This window comes from Peromyscus maniculatus, chromosome 12 (assembly GCF_049852395.1).
Source record: "Peromyscus maniculatus bairdii isolate BWxNUB_F1_BW_parent chromosome 12, HU_Pman_BW_mat_3.1, whole genome shotgun sequence".
NCBI classification, from domain to species: domain Eukaryota; kingdom Metazoa; phylum Chordata; class Mammalia; order Rodentia; family Cricetidae; genus Peromyscus; species Peromyscus maniculatus.
The window spans coordinates 46267593-46292823 of record NC_134863.1 but is presented as its reverse complement, the minus strand read 5'-3'; the positions used below and the strand labels follow the sequence as shown (position 1 = coordinate 46292823).

Sequence of the window (25231 nt, the reverse complement as noted above, 5' to 3'; positions counted from 1 at the left end):
CTGGCAATTATATATCAGACTGAGATTAATAACCAAAATACATGAAGAACTACAAAAATCAAACACCCTTGATATACAGAGAGAGAGAGAGAGAGAGACAGAGACAGAGACAGAGAGAGAGAGAGAGAGAGAGAGAGAGAGAGAGAAAGCTCCTCCCAAATCTTTCAGCCAATTAATGGATAAATGAATTGAATACAGTTCTCAAAAGAAGAAATACAAAGGCTTGAGCCTTTGTACGAGATAATTGATGACTCCACTTTATTTTTACCTTCAGCTTGTTTACACACACACACACACACACACACACACACACACACACACAAACACACACACACACACATTCATCCTTCCCTCTCCTCTCACCCCTCTCTCCAGAACATTTTAATCAAAATCAAGTAGCTAGAACTACTAGGGCAAGCTAGCAGGCCAGAAATAACTTCTCCGTGACCTAGTGTGTGTGTGTGTGTGTGTGTGTGTGTGTGTGTGTGTGTGTGTGTGTGTGTGTGTGTGTAAGAAAAAAAAAAGGTTGAATAGTGGTGACTGCCTTTAATCCCATCAGGCACTCAGGGGCTGTGAGTTTGAAGCCAGAGCTGTTACACAGAAAACCCTATATTGAAAAACAAAAACAGGGAGCTGGAGAGATGGCTCAGAGGTTAAGAGCACTGGCTGCTCTTCCAGAGGTCCTGAGTTCAATTCCCAGCAACCACATGGTGGCTCACAGCCACCTGTAATGAGATCTGGTGCCCTCTTCTGGCCTGCAGGCGTACAAGCAGGCAGAACACTGTATACATAATAAATAAATCTTTAAAACAACAACGACTCAAGTACAAAGAGAATGAGAACTTCTAAATCCACAAAATCAACACAGTTCAGCCATGCAGCTCCTTGTGGGGTGGGCAGGGAAGCACTTTCAAAAGGTAAGCTAGGTAAGGGATGGGCAGCCTGCTCTCAGTGCACACCTCTAGCAGAGAAAAGAAATCATTCCACATTGTCCCTGAATAACTCAGAAAGCAGCAGCTGGGCACCATCTTGACAGAGAGCTTGTTATTAAACCCTGAGCTCCCATGGATGCCTAAGAACAAGAACGACTGAAGGCAGGAAGCTTCAAGCTGACCAGATCCTAGCTAATCCCAACATTCCTCAAAATGTTTATAAAACAGAAAGGAAGAGACACTACGCCAAGCTCATTCTAAGAAACCACCATTACCCTGGTATAAAATTGGATAAGAACATGAAACAAATGAACTAATAAATAATAAAATAAAAAGTGAGAGATGACTACAAACTAATTATCCCGGTGAACACAGACAAAAATTCTGAGCCAGGCACAATGATGCATGTTTTTAATCACAGCACTTGGGAGGCAGAGGCAGGCAGATCTCTATGGGTTCAATGTCAGCCTGGTCTACATAGTGAGTTCCAGGACAGCCAGAGCTGCCCCTGCCTCCAAAACAAAACAAAACAAAAAAGAAAAGAATTCTGAACAGTATTGTTGTAAATTGAACACATTAAGGCACCAGGTGTAGACAAATACTTTGATCCCAGCACTCAGGAGGGAGAGGCAGGGAAATCTCTTTGAATTTGAGACGAACCTGGTCTTCACAATGAGTTCCAGGACAGCCAGAACTACATGGTAAGACACTATCCCCCACTCCATTCCCAAGTGGTTTCATCCAGGGACCCAAGATTGATTCATCAAATGCAAACCAATAAAGCATACGTAATACAGCACATAGACTTAAGAATAGAAACAACAGGAGAGCAGGGCATGGCAGCCCATGACTTTACACACAGGAGGCAATGGCATGTAAATCTCTGTGAATTACAGTTAGCATGGTCAATTTAACAAGTTTCAGCAAAGCTTTGTAGATACACCTTGTCTAAAAAAAGAAAGAAAAAAGTAAGTAACCCAACCACTTTATAATCTCAATTGATAGCAGGAGGACCTTCAACAAAGCTCAACATGCCTTCAGGACAAAAAAGCCCCAAATAAACTAGGAATAAAAGGAACATACCTCAACATAATAAAGACTATCCATCTACAACAAACCTATAGCCAACATCGTACAAAAGGGAGACTTTCTAGAATGAGACCAGACTGGTGTCTACTCTCTCCATTTTTTTTTTCCCCGAGACAGGGTTTCTCTGTGTAGTTTTGGTGCATGTCCTGGATCTCCCTCTGTAGACTAGGCTGGCCTTGAACTCATAGAGATCCACCTAGTTCTGCCTCCTGAGTGCTGGGGTGGTGCCTGGCTTCACTCTCTCCATTCTTAATGAATATTGCTTGAAGTCTTAGATAAACAATAAAGCAAGAGAAAAGAAATTACAAATCAGAAAGGGGAGAATGAAAAAAAAAAAACCTATCCTCATCTACAATGATGTGATTCTTTACTTAAAAGACTCTAGAGCCTGGAGAGATGGCTCAGTGGTTAAGAGCACTAATTGCTCTTCCAGAGGACCCAGGTTCAATTCCCAGCATCCACATAGCAGTTTAGCTGTCTATAACTTCAGTTCTAGGGGACCCAACACCCTCACCCAGGCAAACATGAAACAAAATACCAATGCACATGCCAAAAAAAAAAAGACTTTAAAAACATTAGAAACTCTTAGAAAAACATTTTCAGACAAGTAGCAGGACATACACACTATTAAAGTCAGTAGGTTTTCTATATACCAATGACAAATCTGCCAAGAAATTAGAGGGAAACCTCATTAATAATAGTTTTCCAAGCAAAAACAAAACAAAAACTAGACCTCTACAATTAAAAACTTCAAGACAGTGAAGGGGGATAAAAACTGAAGACACTATTTAACCGCACTATTAACATGGAAGCCCTGTTCCTGTTCATAGACTGGCAGAACTAATACTATCAAAATAGCTGTTAACTGAAAGCAGTACACAGATTTGACACACTCACAAGGACAGTCCTCATATAACTAGAAAGACAATCCTAAATCTATGTAGAAACACACAACACCTCATGATAACCCAAGGTATACTAAGTGGGAAGGACAATGCTGCAGGGATCTTAAAATCTGACCTGAAATTCTGTTAGAGAGCCATAGTAACAAGAGCTACAACAAAACCCACGGTTCTGGCACAGGAACAGAGCTGGCAACCTCAGTGGTGTTTGGGGGAGTTGGGGAGAGAATGGAAACAGAATGGCCCTGCAATTCATTGGCCAAGCAACCTGGCCCAAATGATGAGCTTCAGGTATGGTGACTGGCGTGAGACTTGGTCTCAAAAAATAAATATGGGGGGCTGGAGAGATGGCTCAGAGGTTAAGAGCACCGACTGCTCTTTCAGAGGTGCTGAGTTCAATTCCCAGCACCCATATGGTGGCTCATAGCCATCTGTAATGAGATCTGGCACCCTCTTCTGTGTACATAATAAATAAATAAAAATTAATTAATTAATTTAAAAAAAATAAAAAAATAAAAAAATAAATAAATAAATATGGAGAGCAATAGAGAAAAAACACCTGTTGTAGCCCACTATACATGCTAACAAATACATTCACCACACACACAAAATTATAATCACACACAAGTACAATATCTAAAGTCCCATTTTTCAGAACACAAGATATTAAGCAGGCAATTTTTAAATTATTATTTTCATTCAATGTAATAATACTAAGTTGTAGATCTCTCTGTTTCATTCCAATTCCAGAAATAACTCTACTACAATTCCCTGACCTTAAGAGGCAGTGCTAAGAAATGATAGCCTTTCTGCCAGGCGTGGTTGCACACACCTTGAATATCAGTGATTGGGAGGCAAAGTGAGATGGATCTGAGTTCAGAGGCCAGCCTGGTATATAGAGTGGGTTCAAGGACAGACAGGGCTACACAGAGAAACCTTTGGAGGTGGAGGGGGGACACAACACCCCCAAAACAAAACAAAAAATAACAGTCTTTCCACAATCATCTTAGAAGCCTTGCTTTAAAAGGACCTTTCCCATTGAGAAAACAGACCTACATTTTGACATACATCTATTTGTTTGAAAGATACATATGTATTTCTTTTCTAGAGTATGCTTATTAATAAACAGCAAAGGGTATTAGAAAAATCTTACCAGAAAGATCCACGACCGCCTCATGACTAGAAACAGCTCCCTTTTCAATAAAAAGATCTCGAAAATATTCACTATTTGCTGACAGAACAGACTTATGAGCTTTGTATTCTTCTCCTTCAATTAACAATGTAACATCACAGAACTGGTTGGAAAGCCTCTGTTCGTTCAGCTGTTTCAAAACTGCCTGGCAATGTTTTGGAGAAGAACGTTTTACCACTCCTTTGGTGTCAACCTGTCAAGATATGTTTGAGATCAAGAGATATATTATATATCACCTGTATATATATATATTATATATATACACCCCTAACAAAAATCCATTACTAATACATTACTATTTTCTGTCTTTTTTAAAGACAGGGTCTCTCTACGTAGTTTGGCTAACCTAGAACTCACTATGTAGACCAGGCTGGCCTAGAACTCTCAGAGTTCCTCCTGCCTCTGCCTCCCAGTGTTGGGATTTAAGGTGTGCGCCACCACACCCAGCCACGCTGCTTTACTTGATGCTAGCAAAAACCTATCCTACTCCTTGTTTCCTCTTCTTTCTGGTCAAAAATGTGATAATGTGGGATACTGATTTAGCCTGAAACAAAACCAATCAACAAGTAAGCAAACACAACCAAAACCTAGCCACGAATTAAGGTATGGTGGGACACACCTTTAATTTGGGGAAGCAGAGGCAGGAGGATGTCTGTGAGTTCTGGGCCATCCTAGTTTACACAGAAAGTTCAAGAACTGCCAGGGATACAATAGAGACCCTATCTCAAAAAGAACACAACAAATACCTAGCAAGGGCCAGGGGGTGGTGGCAGCGGCGGGGCCTGCCTCTGATCCCAGAGCGAGTTCCAGGACAGCCAAGGCTACACAGAGAAACCCTGCCTCAGAAAAACACAACCTAGCAAGGAAGACAGTGTTTCCTAGCATGTATGAAGGCCTAGGTTTCATCCCAGCACCTCACAAAGCACAACATGTCTGTGATGCCAGCACTGAAGCAGGAATATCACAACTTCAAGGTCACCCTCGCTTATGTCACTATTTCAAGGCCAGCCTTGACTACATGAGACCCTGTCTCAAAAACACCAAACAAGCAGAAGTCCTAATTCAGAAAAATATTCTGTAAACCTGGGCCAGTGTATCATTAAAAAAAGGAGGAGTTGCCAGGCGGTAGTAGTGCACGCCTTTAATCCCAGCACTCAGGAGGCAGAGGCAGGTGGATCTCTGCGAGTTTGGGGCCAGCCTGGTCTACAGAGTGAGATCCAGGACAGGAACCAAAACTACAGAGAAACCCTGGCTCAAAAAAGAAAAAAAAAAAATTAGGATCCTAATTAAGAACAAATAGGATACTACTAGTATACACTTAGCTCATATCACATAGTAGACAATCAACATGACTTAAATAAGCTTTACTTTAGACCAGTGGTTCTAAACCTGTAGTCTTGACCCACTTGGGGGTCAAAAAACCCTTACACAGGGGTCTCATCTCAGATATCCTGCACGTCCAATATTTACATTACTATTTATAGCAGAAGCAAAATTATAAAGTAGCCACAAAAACAATTTTATGGTTGGGGTCACCAGAGTATGAGGAAGTATATTAAAGGGTCTCAGCATTAGAAGTTTGAGACCACTGCTTTAGACAAATACATCCCCTCAGTCTCAGCACACTCATAAGTCAAACAATATTATAGAGACTTGGAAAAACAAACAACCACAAAATCCTTTAAGATAAAAGTTGGCTAGAAAGCACACTTACAAATACAAGTTCATGTTTCGATACTGGCTTCTTTTTTGAAGACTTGGAGGCTGTGGTTGGAGGTGAAGTGAAATTGCTCAGGTCATCCTCTGATTCATTACTTTCTTCTCCAGATTCAAGGTCCAATCCCAATTCTTCCAACATTTCTGAAGCATCTGATATTGGACGGGAGCGATCAAGCTTCTCCTGGCATTTGCTACACTGTTTTATGTAATCTTTAACTTGCTTTAGAATACCTTCAGTCCAGAAAACAATAACAACAACAACAAAATTAACATCAAATGTAAGTGTTCCTACTTGAAAGTTGAAGAATGTTATCATTTTATGTATACACTAATTTATGTCCAGATGCATATAAGCAGACTCACACCCATAAAGAATGTAGAGTGAATTCTTCAGAAAGTGAGACATATTGTCTCAAAAATATAAGTATATGATTATAATTTGCTTCTACATTGAGACAGACTTTTCTTAATTATTATCAGGTATTCAGTTTCCCCTAGCATGAGATGATTATATATCCTTGCCCATTTCTTTGTGCATTACAAGGCATCCATGCAATAAAAGTTCTATTTTGCAGAATGATGTTTCTGTCAGCTATGGACCAAATATATGACAATGCTACTGTAATATAGCCCATACCATCCAGATTCACAGAAGTACATTCTACGTTCATAAGACCACAAAATCACATTCCTCAGTATCTACAATATACCCGATGCTAAACACACGAAACCAGTACTCAACTGCCTTGACCTACACAGACAGTTAATATGGCTGAAGCCACAATGAGAAGTAATTTTTCCAAACTGTTTTTAAAATTGCCACTATACCTCATGCAGAAATAACTATATTGGTCTGGAGAGATAGCTCAGCAGTTAATTATGCTCACTGCTCATCCAGAGGACCTGAGTTCAGTTCCCAGCCAGTCAGGCAGTTCACAACTGCCTGTAACACCAACTTTAGCAGCTCTCTTATGGCCTCTGTGGCATCCACACGTGGCATACATGTACACATACTCACACATATACACACAATTAGATCTTCTTTAGAAAGAGAGAGAGAGAGAGAGAGAGAGAGAGAGAGAGAGAGAGAAAGAAAGAAAGAAAGAAAGAAAGAAAGAAAGAAAGAAAGAAAGAAAGAAAGAAAGAAAGAAAATCTTGACTTTAAGCTTCTCAGACACTAGCACACAACTCTGTTGGTCTCTAAGTCTATGCCTTTGTAAATGTTTTTGAGTAGTTATACTAAACCTCAACCCATATATTTGTGTGTGTGCTAGTTTGTTTAGCACTGCTTTATAACAGAGCATCAAACACTGAGTCATTCCTAATTTGAATTTATTTGGTCAGTTCTTGAAGCTGGGAATTCAAGACTGAAAGCCAACATCTGATGAAGACTGGCCTGATACTTCATAACAGCAGAAGACATGTGGCAATAAGCAGCTAGAGAGGCTGACCCCTCTGTCATTCCTAACCTACTCTCCATAATGAACCCTACTCTTGTTATGATGGCAGAAATTACTTAAGGATATTGCTATTAACAATACTGCATAGAGGGGGCTGGAGAGATGGCTCAGAGGTTAAGAGCACTGGCCCTTCTTCCAGAGGTCCTGGGTTCAATTCCCAGCACCCACATGGTGGCTCATAACCATCTATAATGAGATCTGGTGCCCTCTCCTGGCATACAGGCATATATGCAGGCAGAATACTATATACATAAATAAATAAATCTTAAAAAATTTCTAACACATGAATTTTGGGTTGATAGATTCAAACCATAGCAATTTAGTCTACTGTGAGCCAACAGATATGGCAAATTCCTAGGTTCAGTAGATCACTGCAGACGCAAGAGTTTTTAATATATCTATTATGTATCTGTAAAATGAAAACCTATGGGTGCTGGAGAGATGGCTCAGAGGTTAAAAGCACTGGCTACTCTTCCAGAGGACCCAGGTTCAATTACCAGCACCCACATGGTAGCTCACAACTGTCTATATCTCCAGTTCCAGGGGATCCAGCACCCTCACAAAGACATACATGTAGGAAAACAGCAATTCACTTAAAGTAAATAAATAAAAAGAAAACCTATTTCAGAATTTATTAGAACAGTGACAACATTAATTTTTTCTTATAAAATGTATTTATTTTACTATGTATGTGCTTGATCACGCCACAGCACATGTGTAAAAGTCAGAGGACAGCTTTCACGAGTTAGTTCTCCTCTTTCCTGTGGGTTCCAGGGACTGAACTCATGCTGTCAGGTTGGCAGCAAATGCTTTTATCTGAGAAGCCTTCTGCCCAGCCTTATGCAGTGACTACTTAAGAAAATTTGTCAAAGACCACTCCTTAAAAAAAAAAAAAAAAAAAAAAAAAAAGATTTATTTATATTTTACGTGTATGAGTGGTTGGTTGTGAAGGGCTCTAGCAAACAAAGATTACATCCCTAAAACTAGCCACCAAGGTCTGTTCCCTTATTTGGATACTTTCTTATGCTAGACTCATTCTTAAGGCTGATCACCAAGGTCCAACAATCAAAGTAATAAAGTTGAGCAATCAAAAGCCCCCTTTATGCTACCCCAATTAACATGCTCAATCAAAATATACCACCAAATCCTGATCCATTCTAACATAAACCATCCTCTTTTTCCTCTTAAAAATTCCCACCTGCCGGATCTCTGTGAGTTCGAGGCCAGCCTGGGCTACCAAGTGAGTTCCAGGAAAGGCGCAAAGCTATACAGAGAAACCCTGTCTCGAAAAACAAAACAAAAAAAAAAAACAAAAAAAAAAATTCCCACCTGCAAGGTCATTTGCTGCTGTTTTCTGTCTGAGTCTGAAATCAGCCATTTTACTTTTCTTCCCTGGTTAATAAAAAATCTGTGAAAATGGGTGTTTGGGGATGATTTGTGCTTAATCCGGGGTCTGGGAGGCAGCACCCCGTTGTGTGTGGGTCCCTTCAGGTTGCATGTATGTATGTACATCACATGTGCCTGGTGCCCATGGAAGGCATAACAAGAGTGTAGAATCTCAAGAACTGGAGTCACAGATGACTGTAAGCTAACATACAGGTGCTGGGAACTAAATCCTAGTCTTCAAGATCAGCAAGTGTTTGTAACTTCTGTGCCATCTCTCCAGGCCCTCAGTAAATACTTTTAAGTATAGGGTATAACACAGTTGGTGAAGGTTGAAAATATAATGAATTTGGGGCTGGAGAGATGGCTCAGGTGTTAAGAGCTCTTATTACTGCTGTACAATAGTCAACATAGAAATGCATAGTTAGTGTTTGGGGAGAGACACTGGAAGAAGGGAAGGGAGCTCTTAGCAACCTGTCGCTCTCTTTACTAACAGATTCCAAACTCCACTTTTCATCTGAAAATGAAAACCAGATAAACTGATACCGTGTCTTTTGTTTGTCTGAGACATCTTGGCTAGCTCAGGTTAGCCTCAAACTCACTATGTAATAGAAGCTGGTCTTTAACTCCTGATCCACTTCCCTCTCAAGCCACAGGATCACAGGCATGCACCATCATCCTAGTCAGGAATCCCCACCTTATTTAAAGAGTTCCACTCTAACTGGTGAGTATAGATATTATTACTCTCCAAATCGACTCCAGCCCAGAATTGTATTAAAATGTACATTGCTATAGCCAGGCGTGGGGGAATATATGATTATATTCATTGTGTATACATGTACACAAAATCCTTATAAAGTGGTGGTGCACACCTTTAATCCCAGCACTTGGGAGGCAGTCAGGCGGATTTCCATGAGTTCAAGGCCAGCCTGGGCTACAGAGTGAGTTCCAGGAAAGGTGCAAAGCTACACAGAGAAACCCTGTCTCGAAAAACAATAAATAAATAAATAAATAAATAAATAAATAAATAAATAAATAAATGGAAAAAAATAATTTAAAAAGGAGTGGGGTGGGGGAGGTTTGAAAGGATGGCTCAGTAGTTAAGAGCATATTTGTAGCTAGAGTTTTCCTGCTTTGCCCACAGTCAGGACAAATCTTTGTCACCCGCCAGTCCCACAGCCGCTCAGACCCACCCAACCAAGTAGACACAGAGACTTATATTGCTTACAAACTGTATGGCCGTGGCAGGCTTCTTGCTAACTGTTCTTATAGCTTAAATTAATCCATTTCCATAAATCTATACCTTGCCACGTGGCTGGTGGCTTACTGGTGTCTTCACATGCTGGTCGTGTCGGCGGCTGGCAGTGTCTCTCCACCTCAGCCTTCCGCTTCCCAGAATTCTCCTCTCTCCTTGTCCCACCTACTTCCTGCCTGGCCACTGTTCTTGCAGAGGACCCAGATTGGTTCCCAGCACCCATATGGTGTCACACAACCATGTGTTACAGAATCCAATGCCCTCTTCTGACCTCTGTATCAAGCATGCACATATACACATGCAGATAAAACACTCATACATATAAATAGATCATAAAACACACACACACACACACACAAAGGTATTAGCTGACTGAATTCAAGTAGCACTAGAGAAACTTCATCAAAAGCATCGAATAAGGATGAAAATGGTAAGAAAAACTACATCCCTATCTACTACAAGACCTGGGAACTATATTACAACTCAACCCTTAGGCCCAGCTCCTAAGAGAGAAGGACAAGGAGATGGAAGAGCAGCTCCGCCAATGGGGAATTGAGAAGCCAGATGCAAAATCAGGTGAAATCTACTTAGATTTGCCTACCTAGTATTTTCTTAAGTTAGTTCACTATAAGAACTTTCTCTAAAAATTTCTTTTAAGCTGGGTGGTGGTGGCGCACACCTTTGATCCCAGCATTTGGGAGGCAGAGGCAGGCGGATCTCTGTGAGTTAGAAGCCATCGTGGTCTACAGAGTGAGTTCCAGTACAGGTTCCAAAGCTACACAGAGAAACCCTGTTTCAACCCCCACCCCCCACCCCATCCCACCCCCAAAACCAAAACAAAACATTTGAATTAGAAAACAGCCTGGCTTGGGGCTGGAGAGATGGCTCAGAGGTTAAGAGCACCTACTGCTCTTCCAGAGGTCCTGAGTTCAATTCCCAGCACCCACATGGTGGCTCACAACCACCTGTAAGGAGATCTGGCACCCTCTTCTGTATAGATAATAAATAAATAATTCTTTAAAAAAAGAAAGAAAAGAAAACAGCCTGGCAAAGAAAGTCCCTTGTCTGAAACAATCAAACAAACAAAACTATTCCTAAGCACTTCCGTCAAGCATGGAGTGGGTACTCATCTAACAAAACAGCAAGAAACAGTTTCTTGCTCTAGAACAGGATTTTTGTTTGTTTTTGAGACAGGTTCTCATTATGTAGTTCTGGCTATCCTGGAACTCACAGAGAACTGCTTTGCCTCCCAAGTGCTGGGATTAAAAGTGTGCACTACTATGCCTGGTCAGGGTTTCTGAACCCTAGTAATATAAATGCTTGAATTTATGATGGGATTATAATCCCAATAATCTCATTGTGAATTGAAAATAACCTTAAGTGTAATACATGTTTAATTCACCTAATCTATCAACCATCATAGTTTTGTAGTGCATTGTAAAGTATTGGATGTTTATTAGTTTTCACCTGCTGACTAAGAATTTTGAATCAAGCTGCATGCATAAGAAGGTTATATTAACATATTCCTACCCTGGGGGGGGGGACAAAATTCATACAGCAGAGGCAAGTAGTACATGAAATTAGTGAAGTAAGACATTGATAGCCTTCTTTTATTTAGAGAGGGTCTTATTGGGTAGCTCTGGCTAGCCTCAAACTCAGAATATAGATCAGGTTGCCTCTGCCTCTCAAGTGGTAGGATCTGTTACCTTTAGAATTCCCTTTAATACACCGTAGGTATTTGTTCAATAATGTCTGTCCAAACCAATCTGTACAAAATGCAGCTATGACTAGTTTTACTCTTCACAACTCTATCCCTTTGGAAACTTAATTCCAAATATTTCTTGGGGAATGGAGTTGAGACAAGTTCTCCCTACGTAGTCCTGGCACTAAGTATGTGGGTCAGATTGGCCTCAACTTTGCAGTGATCCTCGGGACTCTGCCTCTGTAACAATGGGATTGCTGGGATCATAGGCATGGCTTAATTCAGATTTTTTTTTTTTTAAATTCCATTCATTTATTTCATTGTTGTTGTTTTTAGAGACAAGGTTTCTCTGTGTAGCCCTGGCTGTCCTGGAGCTTGCTCTGTAGACAGGGCTGGTACCATACTCAGTGTCTGCTTCTGCCTTTCCAAGTGCTGGGATTAAAGGCGTACACCACCATATCCCACTTAATTCCAATGTTTTTTAAAATATAAAACAAAGGCTGGAGAGATGGCTAGCAGTTCAGAGCACTTGTTCTTGCAGAAGACAAAGTTTGATTCCCAGCACCCACAGGGTAGCTCAACCATTCCTAATTCCAGTTCCAAGAGATCCACTTATACCTTTTTACCTCTATGGGCACCAGTGGGCACACAGACATACAAGCAAAACACCCATACACATAAAATAAATAATCTAAAAAAATGAAATGTAAAGAAAATCTGTATGAGATTAAGATAAATCTGGACTGTTATCCACAAAGGAATTCTCTAAGGAACAAACGGACTACCAAAAGTTTTTAAAATAGGCGTGATGACAAAGTTAATAAACCTACCAAAAATTAGAATCTAGAATAAATGAGTTAACTGAACAAATAAAGGTCCTTGCTGCTCATTCAGACCACACAGTACAAAAGTATAACCTGCCTGTGCCCTGCATGTACACACACATTTAAAAATCGTGCACATACATATATACAGGGAAAAATATTCACATACCTAATTATTTTAAAATTAAAAAAAAAAAAACCAACAAGCTTTTCTGCTCTCCTGTGCTTCCCAGGGGATCAAGAAATGTTAGGGTTATTATTTTCTGGCTCCCAAATAATTACTTAAGTCAGGTCAGGTAGCACAGGTTTTTGTTTGTTTTTTCCAGACAGGGTTTCTCTGTGTAGCTTTGCACCTTTCCTGGAACTCACTCTGTAGACCAGGCTGGCCTCAAACTCAGAGATCCGCCCGCCCAGCTCTACCTCCTAGTGCTGGGATTAAAGGAGGTAGAACAGGTTTTTAATCCATCCAGGCTACTAAGACATTCAGATACTTACATTCAAGGACAGCCTAAATAACAAAGTGAGATCTTTCCTCAGATAATCAGTCAATGAATCACAGTAACCTTATATTTTTCTCAAAATATATAGTGTCTCATAGTTCCCGGGGCCATTTTGACAAAATCAAAAGAATGTAAGATAGGCTGGGTGTGGTGGCATATTAATTTAATCTCAGCACTCAGGAGGCAGAGGCAGGCAGATCTCTGCGAAGTTCAAGGCCAGCCTGGTCTGCAGAATGAGTTCCAGGATAGCCAGGACTGTCGTACTGCGAAACCCTGTTTTGAAACACACACAGAGAATATTAGGGAACAGGATCTGATATCACCGTGATTGGTGAGCCAGGGCTGTAATCTCAACACTTGAGAGGCTGAGGTGGGAAGACTGTCATACTCAAAACAAGAAAAAACAAAACAAACAAAACAAAAACAAATGCCCAAAGAGGCATAATTCTGACTAATAAAAATCTCTTATGATGATGTGTCCATCTTGTCCCGTCTCCCAAGAAAAAGAAGTCTCTGACAGTCTCTAAGGCTACCTAATGCTCTAAAAAAGGGACTCAAGACCACTGCTAACAATTATTCCTAATAACCGCGCTATTCCATTTTTATGTCGCAGGGGCAGAATCGGAGAAATGCGGGCAAGGGGATCCAGACATTCCCAAGCCCTCTGGCCAAACCGAGCGGCCCTCACTGCAGATCGCAGCCCCTGCAGGGTTCAGTGCTGAGTGAGAGGAGAGGGTCAGAGCCTCAGCCTCCCTCCCTCCTGCCCGCCCGCCCGCCCGCCCACTCCTCCCTAGGGGCCTGAGGAGGCGGGCTCAGGGGCCTGGCCACACCCTCCCTCGGCTGGCCCTGCCCCCGGGGAAGCCCCCGAAGCCCCACCCCGGGCGAGGGTCCGCCCCCAGCCTCCCGGGCCTCCTTCCTGTGGGGAAGTGCGGCGGCTTTCGCGTCCCCCACCCGCTCGGCTCGGTCCCGCGGCCGCTGCGCAGCCGAACGCCGGCCGGCCGGGGGGGACCGCCGCCCGAGACCCCCCCGGGCTCGCGAGTGCGCACGCCGGCCTTGTCGCGGGGCCGTCGGCCCGCAAGCCTGCCCCGCCGAGCCGGCCCCCCTCCGCCCGGGCCAGCCCTCACCTCGCCACCAGTACGTCTTGGACAGGTCATGCCAGGTCTGATGTCGGGTGTGGTGAGTGCCTCCGGGGCCCAGGTGGGCCGCCTCGATGAGGCCCTGGCGACGCTCCGGCTGCAGCACTACCTCCAGCTCGGCAAACGTCTTGCGGTGCCGCTGCCGCCGCTGGTAGTACAGAGTCCCGCCGCGCACGACGTAGCAGGCGGCAGCCTTGCGGATTTTACGCTTGACATTGCCCTCGGTGCCCGGTGCATACGGCTCCCGTTCGTTCGTCAAATAGCGCAGGATGGCCCGATAGCTCTCCTCGCTTGACATCGCGGGGGGCAGCGCCCTGAGGGCGCCTGTCAGCGCTAGGGGAAGGCAGACAGCGCTCCGGCTCCGGGTAGCTGCAACCGCAGCGGCAGCACTTGGAGGAGGGACGCCGACGCCTCGGGTGGGCGCTCTTCGAGGGCGCCCGCGGCGCCAAGGAAGAACCGACGGCTCGGTAACCAGGGGGAACTGCACTTCTGCAGCGCGCGGGATCCGCTGGCGACTGACAAAATGGCTGCTGCACCACCGGAAGTGACGCGCGCGCGGGGCGTGGCCTCCGGCCTGATTGGAGCGCGCTGGGTTTCTGGCTCGGAGGGAGCGGGCGGAGTGACGTCAATACTGCGGGAGGACATTTTGGAAGAGGGTACGCTCTTTCTGGCAGGCGCAAGGGTCTTCGGCGGACATCTTAAGTCCTGGCAGGGTTTTGTTTTTTTTTTTTTCCCCTTCCTTTTCCCACGCTCTCTGGAAAGCCACGTGTTTGAGCTGTTCGGTGTTTGTTGCCCTGAGACCCTCCCCCCAAAGGGTAAAGGAGACCGTTTTTTTCTGTCTACGTTGAGACTCGATATACTCAATTCCGCCGGTTTGAAAGAGTCGTTTGCCACTGCGGGCCCTGGGCCAAAGATAGCCTCAGTATTATCAAGCATTAAGTGTCTCAGTGTTAGGAATTAACCTCTCAGAACTGTTTCCAAACCACTCAAGGTAAGATTTTTCTAGAATCACCATGGTGATGACTACGCAGGCCCAGATTATTTAAATAATTAAATTAACGTGGAGAGGCAATCCCTCCTTCCTGGTGTCAATCTGATGTGCCCTTGGAATGCCGGGACACTGGTGTGCTTTGCCGAACTGGAAGGTTCCAGGCTTCCCAGCCTATGGGCTTTGCCTGAAAATGCTATTATTTTTTTTTTTCAGCCTGGAGGATACGGATCTATGAGGGTTTTAGACCTTTAAGGGATCTTGGGTGAGGAGCAAGCCGAGGGCTGTGGGCTCACAGGCAGGGTTTCTCTTACTATAATGGAAATGAAGAGAGCATCCTTCTATGGTGATGCAGATATCCAAACCCATCTAAGGAATTTGGTCTGTACTGGGTGTGGCCTCACGACTCCAATACTAATTTAAAAATGTTACCAAGATTTTTGAATAAAATCTTGAGAATACAGGGAAAATGAGCTGGTAAGTCCAAGGAAGATCCAATTAATTTACTTTAAATCTTTTAAGCATTTGGAGGCAACAGAAAATATTACTAGTATTTTTGTCTTAGTGATCCAACAATTTTCTTCCTAAGAGAAGTCAAACCTTAACCTTTTTTATTTCTAGATCTTTGTGGATCACCTGGGCTATAAGTCAACTGCTCTTCAAAGCGATTGTCCAATTATGTTCTTGCAAAGATCTGCATTGTGTTAAGACTATTTTTTACACAAATTAATAGCTATTTGGGGGAAAGATCTTGTTAACTAGGCTGGTCTCAAACCCTTAACAATCCCCCCTCCCTTTTTTTTTTGGTTTTTCAAGACAGGGTTTCTGTTTTGGTGCCTGTCCTGGATCTCTTTGTTGACTAGGCTGGCCTTGAACTCAGAGATCTCCCTGGCTGTGCTTCCCAAGCGCTCGGATTAAAGGTGTGTGCCACCACTGCAGGGCTAATCCTCATTCTTACATGCTGAAACTAAAGGCAGCTGACTACACCTGCTTCACTTTTGTATACACCTATTAGCAGGCTAACCAACCGGGGCTCAGTTGCAAAGTTGTCAGTTGAGAGGTTCTCATGTACTCCAAGCTTGACTCAAATTCATTACATAGCCAAGGTGACCTTGAACTTCTGAGAAAATTTAAAATTTGACAAGACTTTATTCAGTTCAAGAAACAAATACATTATACCACAGTTAAGCAATACTGAGCTGGGCATTGGTGGCACATGCCTTTAATGCTAACACTTGGGAGGCAGAGGCAGGGGCATCTCAGTTTGGAGCCAGCCTGGCCTACAAATCAAAGTTCCAGGGTGCCAGAACTACAGAGAAACTGTTTCTAAAAACAAAACCAAATCCCCCCAAAAAAGGCTAAACATGGTAGCACATGCAAGTGTAATGCAAACACTCAAGAAAATTACTTAGCTGAAGGCCAGAGTAGGCAATTTATCCCTTACCTTTCTGCCCCCCACCCCCTAAAAAACTGAGTGCAGTGGTGCTTGACTTGAAACAAGTTTATTTCTGGGAATTTCAGGATAGCCAGAGCGACAGATGTCTCAACAAAAAAGCAGGATGTATTGGTGCACTCACTATATATAATCCTTACACTAAAGCTGTAAGACAATCTTGAGGTTCCAACGGTCTTCAATCTAAAAACTACACAAAGCAGCAATGACTTTCACTGAAGCTCATCGTGGAAGTACAGATTGATAGTTTAACTTCTAACAGCCAATGATAACTGAGGTACTAATCAATATAAGGCCAAACCCTATATGATTCTACCCATTATGATTCTAATCACTAAGAAAAGGTGTTGAAGTTTACCAGTTGAAACAAATACTGCAACATCCTAGGATTGAAAGCTTTCTAATGTTAAATATGCTTTTAATGCTTACCTTATACAAGAAAACCCTACATTTTTTAGGGGTAATGAGGAGGTAAAGAGGTTTCATGGAGGCTGGGCTTGAACTGTTTTCTTGTCTCCCAAGCACAGGGATCATAGCTGTGCTCCAAAAAACATTATTGCTGAGAAAGAAACTTGTAAGTTTTCCAGACAGGGTCTCAAGTAGTTCTGGCTGTCCTGGAACTCACAGGTCCACTTGCCTCTGCCTCCTGAGTGCTCAGATGAAGATTAAAAGTGTGACAGATACCATAGTCAGTAAGAAATAAAACACTTAGTTGGAGAATGACTGTAAGAACTCAGGCAAGCTAAATAAATAAACAGTCTGTGACTAAGCTGCCCCACCCACCCCAAATACAACTGCATGTTTTATTAAAGAAAAAAAAATACAACACCTAGAGTTAGAGATTGATCTTTATTCAAAACTCTGATCTACCAAGTTAGCGTTTTCCACCAACTCGGGGAGCAGAGACCTTCACAGGCTTCACAATCTTTTGTTTAGGTGCTGCTTTGGTAGGGGCCTGTAAAAAAAGAACAGGACATTATTCAATAGGATTTTGCCACTTTGCCCTTATGGTTGATTCTTTACTACCTGTCCTGTCCTAATAATTTAACTGTGTTATTACCAACGTCAAAGTAACCTATGCTTAAAGTTCATTTCCATCATATAATAATATTGTTACAGATTGGACACTAAGAAGATACAATGTAGTACGGGATCCAGAACTGTTAGTAACAAGTGGGTATTCTTGAAAGACATTCCGGCTGTGGCCTTGAACTGTTCCTGTCCCCAGTCTTCACAATGCTCCGACTGGAGTCTCACACTACTTACTACACAGCCATTTAAGAATGCTGTATTTCTTAATTTACTTTGGATGGGGCACACCACAGCACACATGTAGACAACATGTCAGAATTAGCTCTCCCACTACCATAGGCCCTCCAAGATCAAACCAGGCTTTGCAACAGGTGCCTTTACCCACTGAGCCATCTTGCTGACCCAGAACCATCACTGCTTTAAAATGTTTACTATCCTTGAGGGGGCAGGGTCTTGCATGACACCTGTGTGCAAGTCAGTTTGGTACAACTCACAGTGTTGGTTCTTTCCTTTCACCTTGTGGTCTCCAGGGCTACACTAGGGTTGCCAGCAAGGGCCTTTCCCGGCAGAGCCATCTTGCCCACTCAAGAATGAAAAACTGGAGACTCCAGCCAGGCGGTGGTGGCGCACGCCTTTAATCCCAGCACTGGTGGGTGGGGGTGGGGAATGGTAGAGCCAGGCGGATCTCTGTGAGTTCGAGGCCAGCCTGGGCTACAAAGTAAGTTCTAGGAAAGGCACAAAGCTACAGAGAAACCCTGTCTTGGGGGGGGGGGGACCTAAAAAAAAAAAGAGGAGGGGGGTACTGGAGAGAGATGGCTCAGAGGTTAAGAGCACTGACTGTTCTTCCAGAGGTCCTGAGTTCAATTCCCAGCACTCATATGGTGGCTCACAATCATCTGGTAATGAGATCTGGTACCCTCTTCTGTGTACATAATAAATAAAATTTTTTAAAAAAAAGAATGAAAAACTTGCTAACTTTCTGGCTTTAATTTTTTTTTTAATTACTAGAAAAAGCTGGGTAAACTCATTGTACTGTTGTATAGTTAGTCCAAGTGTAAAATTACTTCAAAGTCTTAAAAAGACAAAAGCCAAGCTGGGAACAAGGGACCATACCCATAATCCTACTCTCTAGGCAGCAGGACTGTCCTTAAATTCAGACAAGTCTTGTTCATAGTTCTAAACCAGCCTTGGTTATAATGACACATCTCAAATAATGAAAGAAAGCTATCTTCAATTTCTCTTCTTTAAGGCATCTAAAATTAAGACTCACTAGAAATTTGAGATATGTATAACCATTCACCTGGAAATTAGCTACAACCATTTCCAATAGAAACTTGCACCTGTCATTTACTAACCCTTGTATTAAAGATACCATTTCCTACTGTAAGAAACCCAAGACCCCCCCCCAGTTACCTTGGCAGCAGCCATTGCTGTCTTCTTGGACGCCTGCTTAGCCTTTTTTGCTTCCTTGGCAGCCCTGTAGAGTCATAAGCAACAGTGAGCCAAAGACTTTACTTTTTAAGGACACAACTTAGTGGTAAGGAGCCAGAGTTTTGGACAGGTGGAACCATCATATTCTTTCCCCATATTTGTGAATGAAATCCAAAATCCAGAACCAGGCTCAATGGTACAAGCCCAGTTAAACACGTACAGCCCTTGAGGCCATGACAGGAAGATCATAAACCCTGGGGCAGTGGGGCTTCACTGGGAGAGCTTAGCAAAGAACCCCACAAAACCAGCTCCAAAGAGTTGTCAATAAATTCCATTACCCAAGTCAGCTTAACATGTGAAACTGTACTGACTCCCGAGACTCAACAAATTAAAAAGTATATGCCTGCATTAAGCTCCTAACAACCGACAGTCCCATGAGATTAGGGTCCTGTACCAGAAAAACCATCTAGTCACCCCAGTAGCTGCCATGTTCATGGTGGAGCATTTCCTTACCTGATAGCCTGTTCTCGCTGAGCTTTCCTAACTTCGGGTTTCTGATTCCTCTTGGCCATTATATCAGCAAGAGATGCACCAGTGATAGCTCGCTGGAATTTGACTGCACGGCGGGTTCTTTTCTTCTGAATTTCTTCCTACAGAGCAAAGAGTAGGATTGATCGACCTGACTCACTGACTTTGGAAGTGGGAATTAAAGTCAAAGAACAGTTTCCTCTGTGTGTGTATGTGTTGAGACAGACTTCTCTGTGTAGTCCTGCTAAAACCCAGCGCTGGGATTAGGTGTGTACCATGATGCCTGGCCCGTTGGGTCACAACCACCTGTGATTCCAGTACCAGGGCCCCAACACTGTCTCTGACCTCTGCAGGCACCAGGCACAAACACCGCACTTATAAGCATGTAGGCAAATATCACACACACAAGAGTACTTCTAAAGGCTATTATAAAAATGACTTAGCAAGACTGTTTACAGACTTAAGAAATCTAGTTATGAAAGTGGCTTAAGAGAATATTAAAACCTCCCAAGCTTTAATATCCAGGAACCCAAAGTTTGCTGTAGATTCTATACTGCAAGTCTATACTATAGTTATTATGAGAAACAAGATCTCGTAGTATAGCCTTGTAGTAGTAGTAGTAGTAGTAGTAGTAGTAGTAGTAGTAGTAGTAGTAGTGGTGCATGCCTTTAATCTGAGTTCAAGGCCAGCCTGGACTACATAGTGAGTCCCAGGACAGTCAAAGCTCCACAAGGAAACCCTGATAAAAAATTTTTTTTTAAAAAACGAAGATTGGATCCTACAGTAGAAAAAGCCAAAATTTGTTTCATTTCTCATCCCAAATCCTTCCTAAAACAATTAATTCTCAAAGGGTGGTGGTAGCACACACCTTTAATTCCAGCACTGGGGAAGCAGAGCCAGGCGATCTCTGAGTTCAAGGCCAGCATGGTCTACTCTCAACCAAAAACCCCAGAGCGGTGGTGGCGCACGCCTTTAACCCCAGCACTGGGAAACAGAGGCAGGCGGATCTTTGGGAGTTAGAGGCCAGCCTGGTCTACAGAGCAAGATCCAGGAAAGGCACTAAGCTACAGAGAAACCCTGTCTCAAAAAACCAACCAAAAAAACAAACAAACCCCATTCCATTCCCCACCCCCCCTCCTTGTGTTTCAGCCTTTATTAATCTACCTATTCTAGGCACCTCATAAAAGTGAAACCTTTTGCCTACCCCAGCTCAGTGGTTTTCAACCTAGCTTACCTAAGACCATCAGAAAACAGATATTCACATCATGATGCATAAAAAGTAGCAAAAAATTTAGTTATAAAAGTAACACCAAAATAATTTTTTATGGTTGGGGGTCACCACAGAAGGAACTGTATTAAAGGGTCACAGCATTAGGAAGGTTGAGAACCACTGGTCTAGCCTATTTCCTCAGCCTATCTTCAAAGCCGGCTGTTTTTCACCCTTTAAAAGGCTAAATATCCCACTGCATATGTATGTGGCTGCATATTCCTAACCAAATACTTGCCTTTGAAATTGAAATGGGAAATTTCAATTTCAATGCTGAGTTCATGTGAAGGATTGCTGACAAAATACAGGTTAAAAAAAATCACCGATACACTCAGAAAGACAAACATGGTATGTACTCACTCTTAAATGGATATTAGACACAAAGCAAAGGATAACTAGGCTACAATCCACAACCCCAGAGAAGCTAGATAAAAAGGAGGTCCCTAAGAGGGTCACACATGGAGGGCTCCAGGAAGGAAAAATAGTTAAGATCTCCTGGGTAAACTGGGGGGTGGGGAGGGATGGGACTGAGATGGCAGAATGGAGGAAGGGATGGAGGGAGAGCAATGAAAGGTATCTTGGTAGAGGGAGTCATTAGGGGTTAGGAAAGGAGAAACCTGGTGCAAGGGAAATCCCCAGGAATCCACAAGAATGACACCAGCTAAGACTCCTAGCAATGGAGAGGGTACCTGAACTTAGCTTCTTCTCATTACTCTACAATCAGATTAGTGACTACCCTAATTGTCATCATAGAAACTATATCCAGTAACAGATGGAAGCAGATGCAGTGATCCACAACCAAACACTGGGCTGAGCTACTAGACTTCAGCTGAAGAGAGGGAGGAGGGATTACAAGTGAGGTCAAGATCATAACAGGGAAAACCAGAGACAGCTGACCCAAGCTGGTGGGAGCTCATGGACTCTGGCCTGTCAGCTGGGGAACATGCACTGGATTTAACTAGGCCCTCTGAATGTGGGTGACAGTAATGTGGCTAGATCTGTTTGGGGAGGCCCTAGTAGTGGGATCAGGAATTATCCCGGGTTCATGAAATGGCTTTTTGGAACACACTCCCTAGGGTGGGATACATTGCTGAGCCTTGACACAGTGGGGAGGGGCTTGGTCCTGTCTCAACTTAGTATGCCAGATTTTTTGACTCCCCAAGGGAGGCTTTACTCTCTCTAGGAGCAGATAAGGGGGTAGGATGGGGTGGGGGAGGGGAGGGAAGGGAAACTGGGATTGGTATGTAAAATGAAAGAAAATAAACTTTAAAAAAAAATAAATACTGCTTTAAAAAAAAAACAAACCACTTTTAGGCTAGAAGAGAAGTAGAACTATGTTTTAGACTTGGGTCCCATCACAAAAAATCTTATGTACATGCAACCATTTTTAAGAATCCCAAAGCAAGCTGGCAGTGGTGGTAAATGCCTTTAACCTCAGCACTTGGGAGGCAGAGGCAGAGCGGACAGTTCCAGGACAGCCAAGGCAACACAGAGAAACCCTGTCAAAAAAAAAAAAAAAAAACCAAACCAAAAAAAGAATCCTAAGTGGCAAACTTTCTAGCTTCAACATTCAACCCATAGTACCCGCCTTTTTGGAGATAGGGTTTTACTTTGTAGCCTTGACTAGCCTCAAAGTCAATTCTCTCACCTCAGCAGTCCAAGAGCTCAGTACCAAATTTTATTATTTTAAGTACCTGCTTTCGAATACTTAGAAAGTACCTCCAGATGTTACAATTAAGGTTTTTAACTGCTCTATAGTTCCAGGACTACAGAAAAACCCTGTCTCAAAAAAACAAAACAAAATTAACTGAGTTACACAAAGTTCGCCACAGCAGCTGCGTCATCTCACTTTAGCAATGTGTTAAACTTCAGGTTTCTCTACATCCTCACCAACACCTGTAAGACACCCACTGGGGCATTCAAAAAGATCTAGTAAATGAAATTAGAAATTAATCCTTCCTTCCACTAACCCTGTGTGTTCTGCTTGGGAAACAATGTCTGCTTAGGTTGACCTTGAACTACTCATCCTCTTGCTCCCGAAACCTCCCAACACTGGGATGACAAGAGTGGTGACCATGCCCACATGACGTATTTCACGTCTGGTGATATTTATGTACTATAACAGATAGCTAAAACTCGTAAGACCCAAACATGCCAAGCCTCCTGACGACCTAAGCTGTAGTCCTACCACACCTCTATCCACTGCAACACCATACATCCTAAGGGACTCCACAACCCAAATGAAACCCTAGAGGGGACCCTTTCAAACCTCCACACACAGCCCGGACGGAGTCTATGGTATACAAGGTGACACTAGTTCTGTGATCTGTCACTCGCTTGATGCTTTCAATTTTAATTCTCATAGTCTTATTTAATCGAGGTCTAATGTGGCAAAATCTGACAGCGCAACTTTAAGAGGCTAGCAAGCTGCACTCCACTTACCGACTGTCCCTTCTTGTGTTTTCTTCTGTAGAGGACAGTCCAGTTTATCTGCCGTGGATTCCTCTTGGAAAGGAACGCGGACTCGCATTTTGCATTAAGAAACTGGAAAACCTGGGGTCAACACATTCATGCATTAGCCACTCCTTTTATACAAAGTCTAAGAGGCTGAGATCGAAAAAACCCTTATCCAATTTTTATTCTAGTTTCCTCGTTCCGGTCGTCGGTGACACGAGCGCCAGGTAACTTGGGCAGCATGAAGGGTTCTCCACATTTCATCTTTTCTCAGGAGCCGGCGAACCTACACTCGTCCCGACCGAGGGTCGGATGGCGTGACGATTTGAGGAAATCTGGCTTCTAGCCCGTGACGAAGCCAGGTCCCTCCGAGTCCTGGCCATTGCTCTTTTTCCCACGGCTGTGGATCGTTAGCCAGCGCGCTCGTTTCCATCCACGCTCACCCAGGGTTCCCGCCCCACTCGCGGTCCCGCGGTCCTCCCTCCACGGGGGCCGCCGGGGGCCCGAGCCGGCCCAGCCGCCCTCTTACCTTCCCGTCGGTCCTGGCGTAGCGCCGCCCGTGCCCGGGGTAGATCTTGTAGCCGCTGAAACTGCACAGCTCGACCCTGGAAGGAAAGCCCAAAGCCCGTTAGGGTGTGCGCGGCCAAGGAGGGCCCTCCCCGGGCAACTCTGCCGCAGGATGGGGGCGGATGGGGGGACAGGGAGCCCGCTTACTTCATGGCGAACGCTGCCGGCCGGCCGGAGGGAAGATGGCGAAGAGGAAGGGTGAATCATGGGAAAGGACCTTATAGGCGGGAGGGAGAATCTCCTCCCTCAATCCCCTTCCCGGGCCCCGGCGCCCCGTGATGACGTCACGCCCAGAGGCCGGCCCTCGGTTTCCTAGCAACGGCTTTCTTCCCAAACTACGGACCGACGCTGTCCTCCGGAGTTCCTCTGTAAGGCCCGGGGAGGCGGAGGCGGCCGTCAAAAAGACAGGCTTGACTTTGCTTCTGTGTCCTTCCATTCCCCGCGGGCAAGTGTTCTCGAACCTAGAGGCAGCCTTTCGCGGGGAACAGGGACAAAAGACAGGGGTGTTGCACGTGTCTTTTCTCTTCTTAGGAAGGTCACATTATGCCTTTGCTTTTTGAAACAAAATTAAATCGTAGCGGCCGACAGAATGGCCCAGAGATAGCGCGAGTGGCACGCAAAACCCTGGGTTAAATCTCCAATTTCAGAAAAAAATTTAATCGTTTGAGCCCGGCTCGGTGACGCGAGGTTTTTAACCCTAGCTCTCTCTGGGAGGCCCCCTGCAGGCCGATCTGCATAGCAAGAGAGGGCCCAGGCTGCATGGTGAGAGCCTGAATCAAAAAACTAAAAATAGCCACTTGTTTAAATAGAGAGCCCCGGCTTGTAATACCAGCACTCAGGAACTAAGGCAGACAGACTGCGCAAGTCACGAGTGTACACACACACACACACATAAGTTAAACTTTTTTTTCTTACTTTTTTCTTCAGAAAAGCTATTTTAGGGGGCTGGAGAGATGGTTCAGCGACTAAGAGCACCAGTGGGTGGCTCTTCCAGAGAATTCGCCTTCATTTCCCAACACCCACATGGCAGCTCACATTTGTCTATAACTCCATTTCCAAGGGATCTGGCACCCTCATACACATATATGCAAGCAAAACACTAATGCACATAAAGGTAAATAAATTTGAGAGACAGAGAGAGAAAAGCTTTTTTAGGCCTGGAAAGATGACTCAGAAGTTAAGAGCACTTGTGCTAGCCGAGGACAGGTGTTTGAGTCCCAGCATCCACATAGTGGCTCACAACCTTCGGTAATTCCAGTTCCAGGGAATCCAGCTGTTTGATGACCTCCAATTGGCAGCAAGAGGGCATATGGTGCATGTACATGCATTCATACAAAACATTCAGACACATAAAATAAAATGAATAAATCTAAAAATAAATAAAGCTTGTAATTAAAAAATCTATTTTTGTCAGGCA

General features: G+C 43.7%; 2 protein-coding genes across 4 annotated transcripts in view; both read right to left on the bottom strand.

Annotated features, from left to right (window-relative positions):
• Positions 1–14625, bottom strand: part of Zbtb11 (zinc finger and BTB domain containing 11) — a 34060-nt gene extending 19435 nt beyond the window's left edge. Inside the window, exons 1-3 of one of the 3 annotated variants that reach the window (XM_006996541.4) lie at positions 14083–14625; positions 5830–6065; positions 4077–4308 (exon numbers count right to left, since the gene is read on the bottom strand). In XM_006996541.4, coding sequence (XP_006996603.1) covers positions 4077–4308; positions 5830–6065; positions 14083–14392 — 778 coding nt within the window. In that variant the 5' untranslated portion in view covers positions 14393–14625. Of the gene's footprint in view, positions 1–4076; positions 4309–5829; positions 6066–9980; positions 10276–14082 lie in introns of those variants that run through there. The other 2 variants (XM_006996542.4, XM_076548995.1) reach the window with 2 other exon arrangements.
• Positions 14626–17365: 2740 nt separating this feature from the next.
• On the bottom strand, positions 17366–24100 carry Rpl24 (ribosomal protein L24). Its single transcript, XM_006996543.4, has 6 exons — positions 23962–24100; positions 23777–23852; positions 23236–23346; positions 19512–19648; positions 18981–19044; positions 17366–17490 (listed from the first exon to the last, which is right to left on the bottom strand). Exons 1-6 carry the CDS (start codon positions 23964–23966, stop codon positions 17410–17412), a joined length of 474 nt encoding a protein of 157 aa, XP_006996605.1. The 5' UTR covers positions 23967–24100; the 3' UTR covers positions 17366–17409.
• Positions 24101–25231: the final 1131 nt, after the last annotated feature.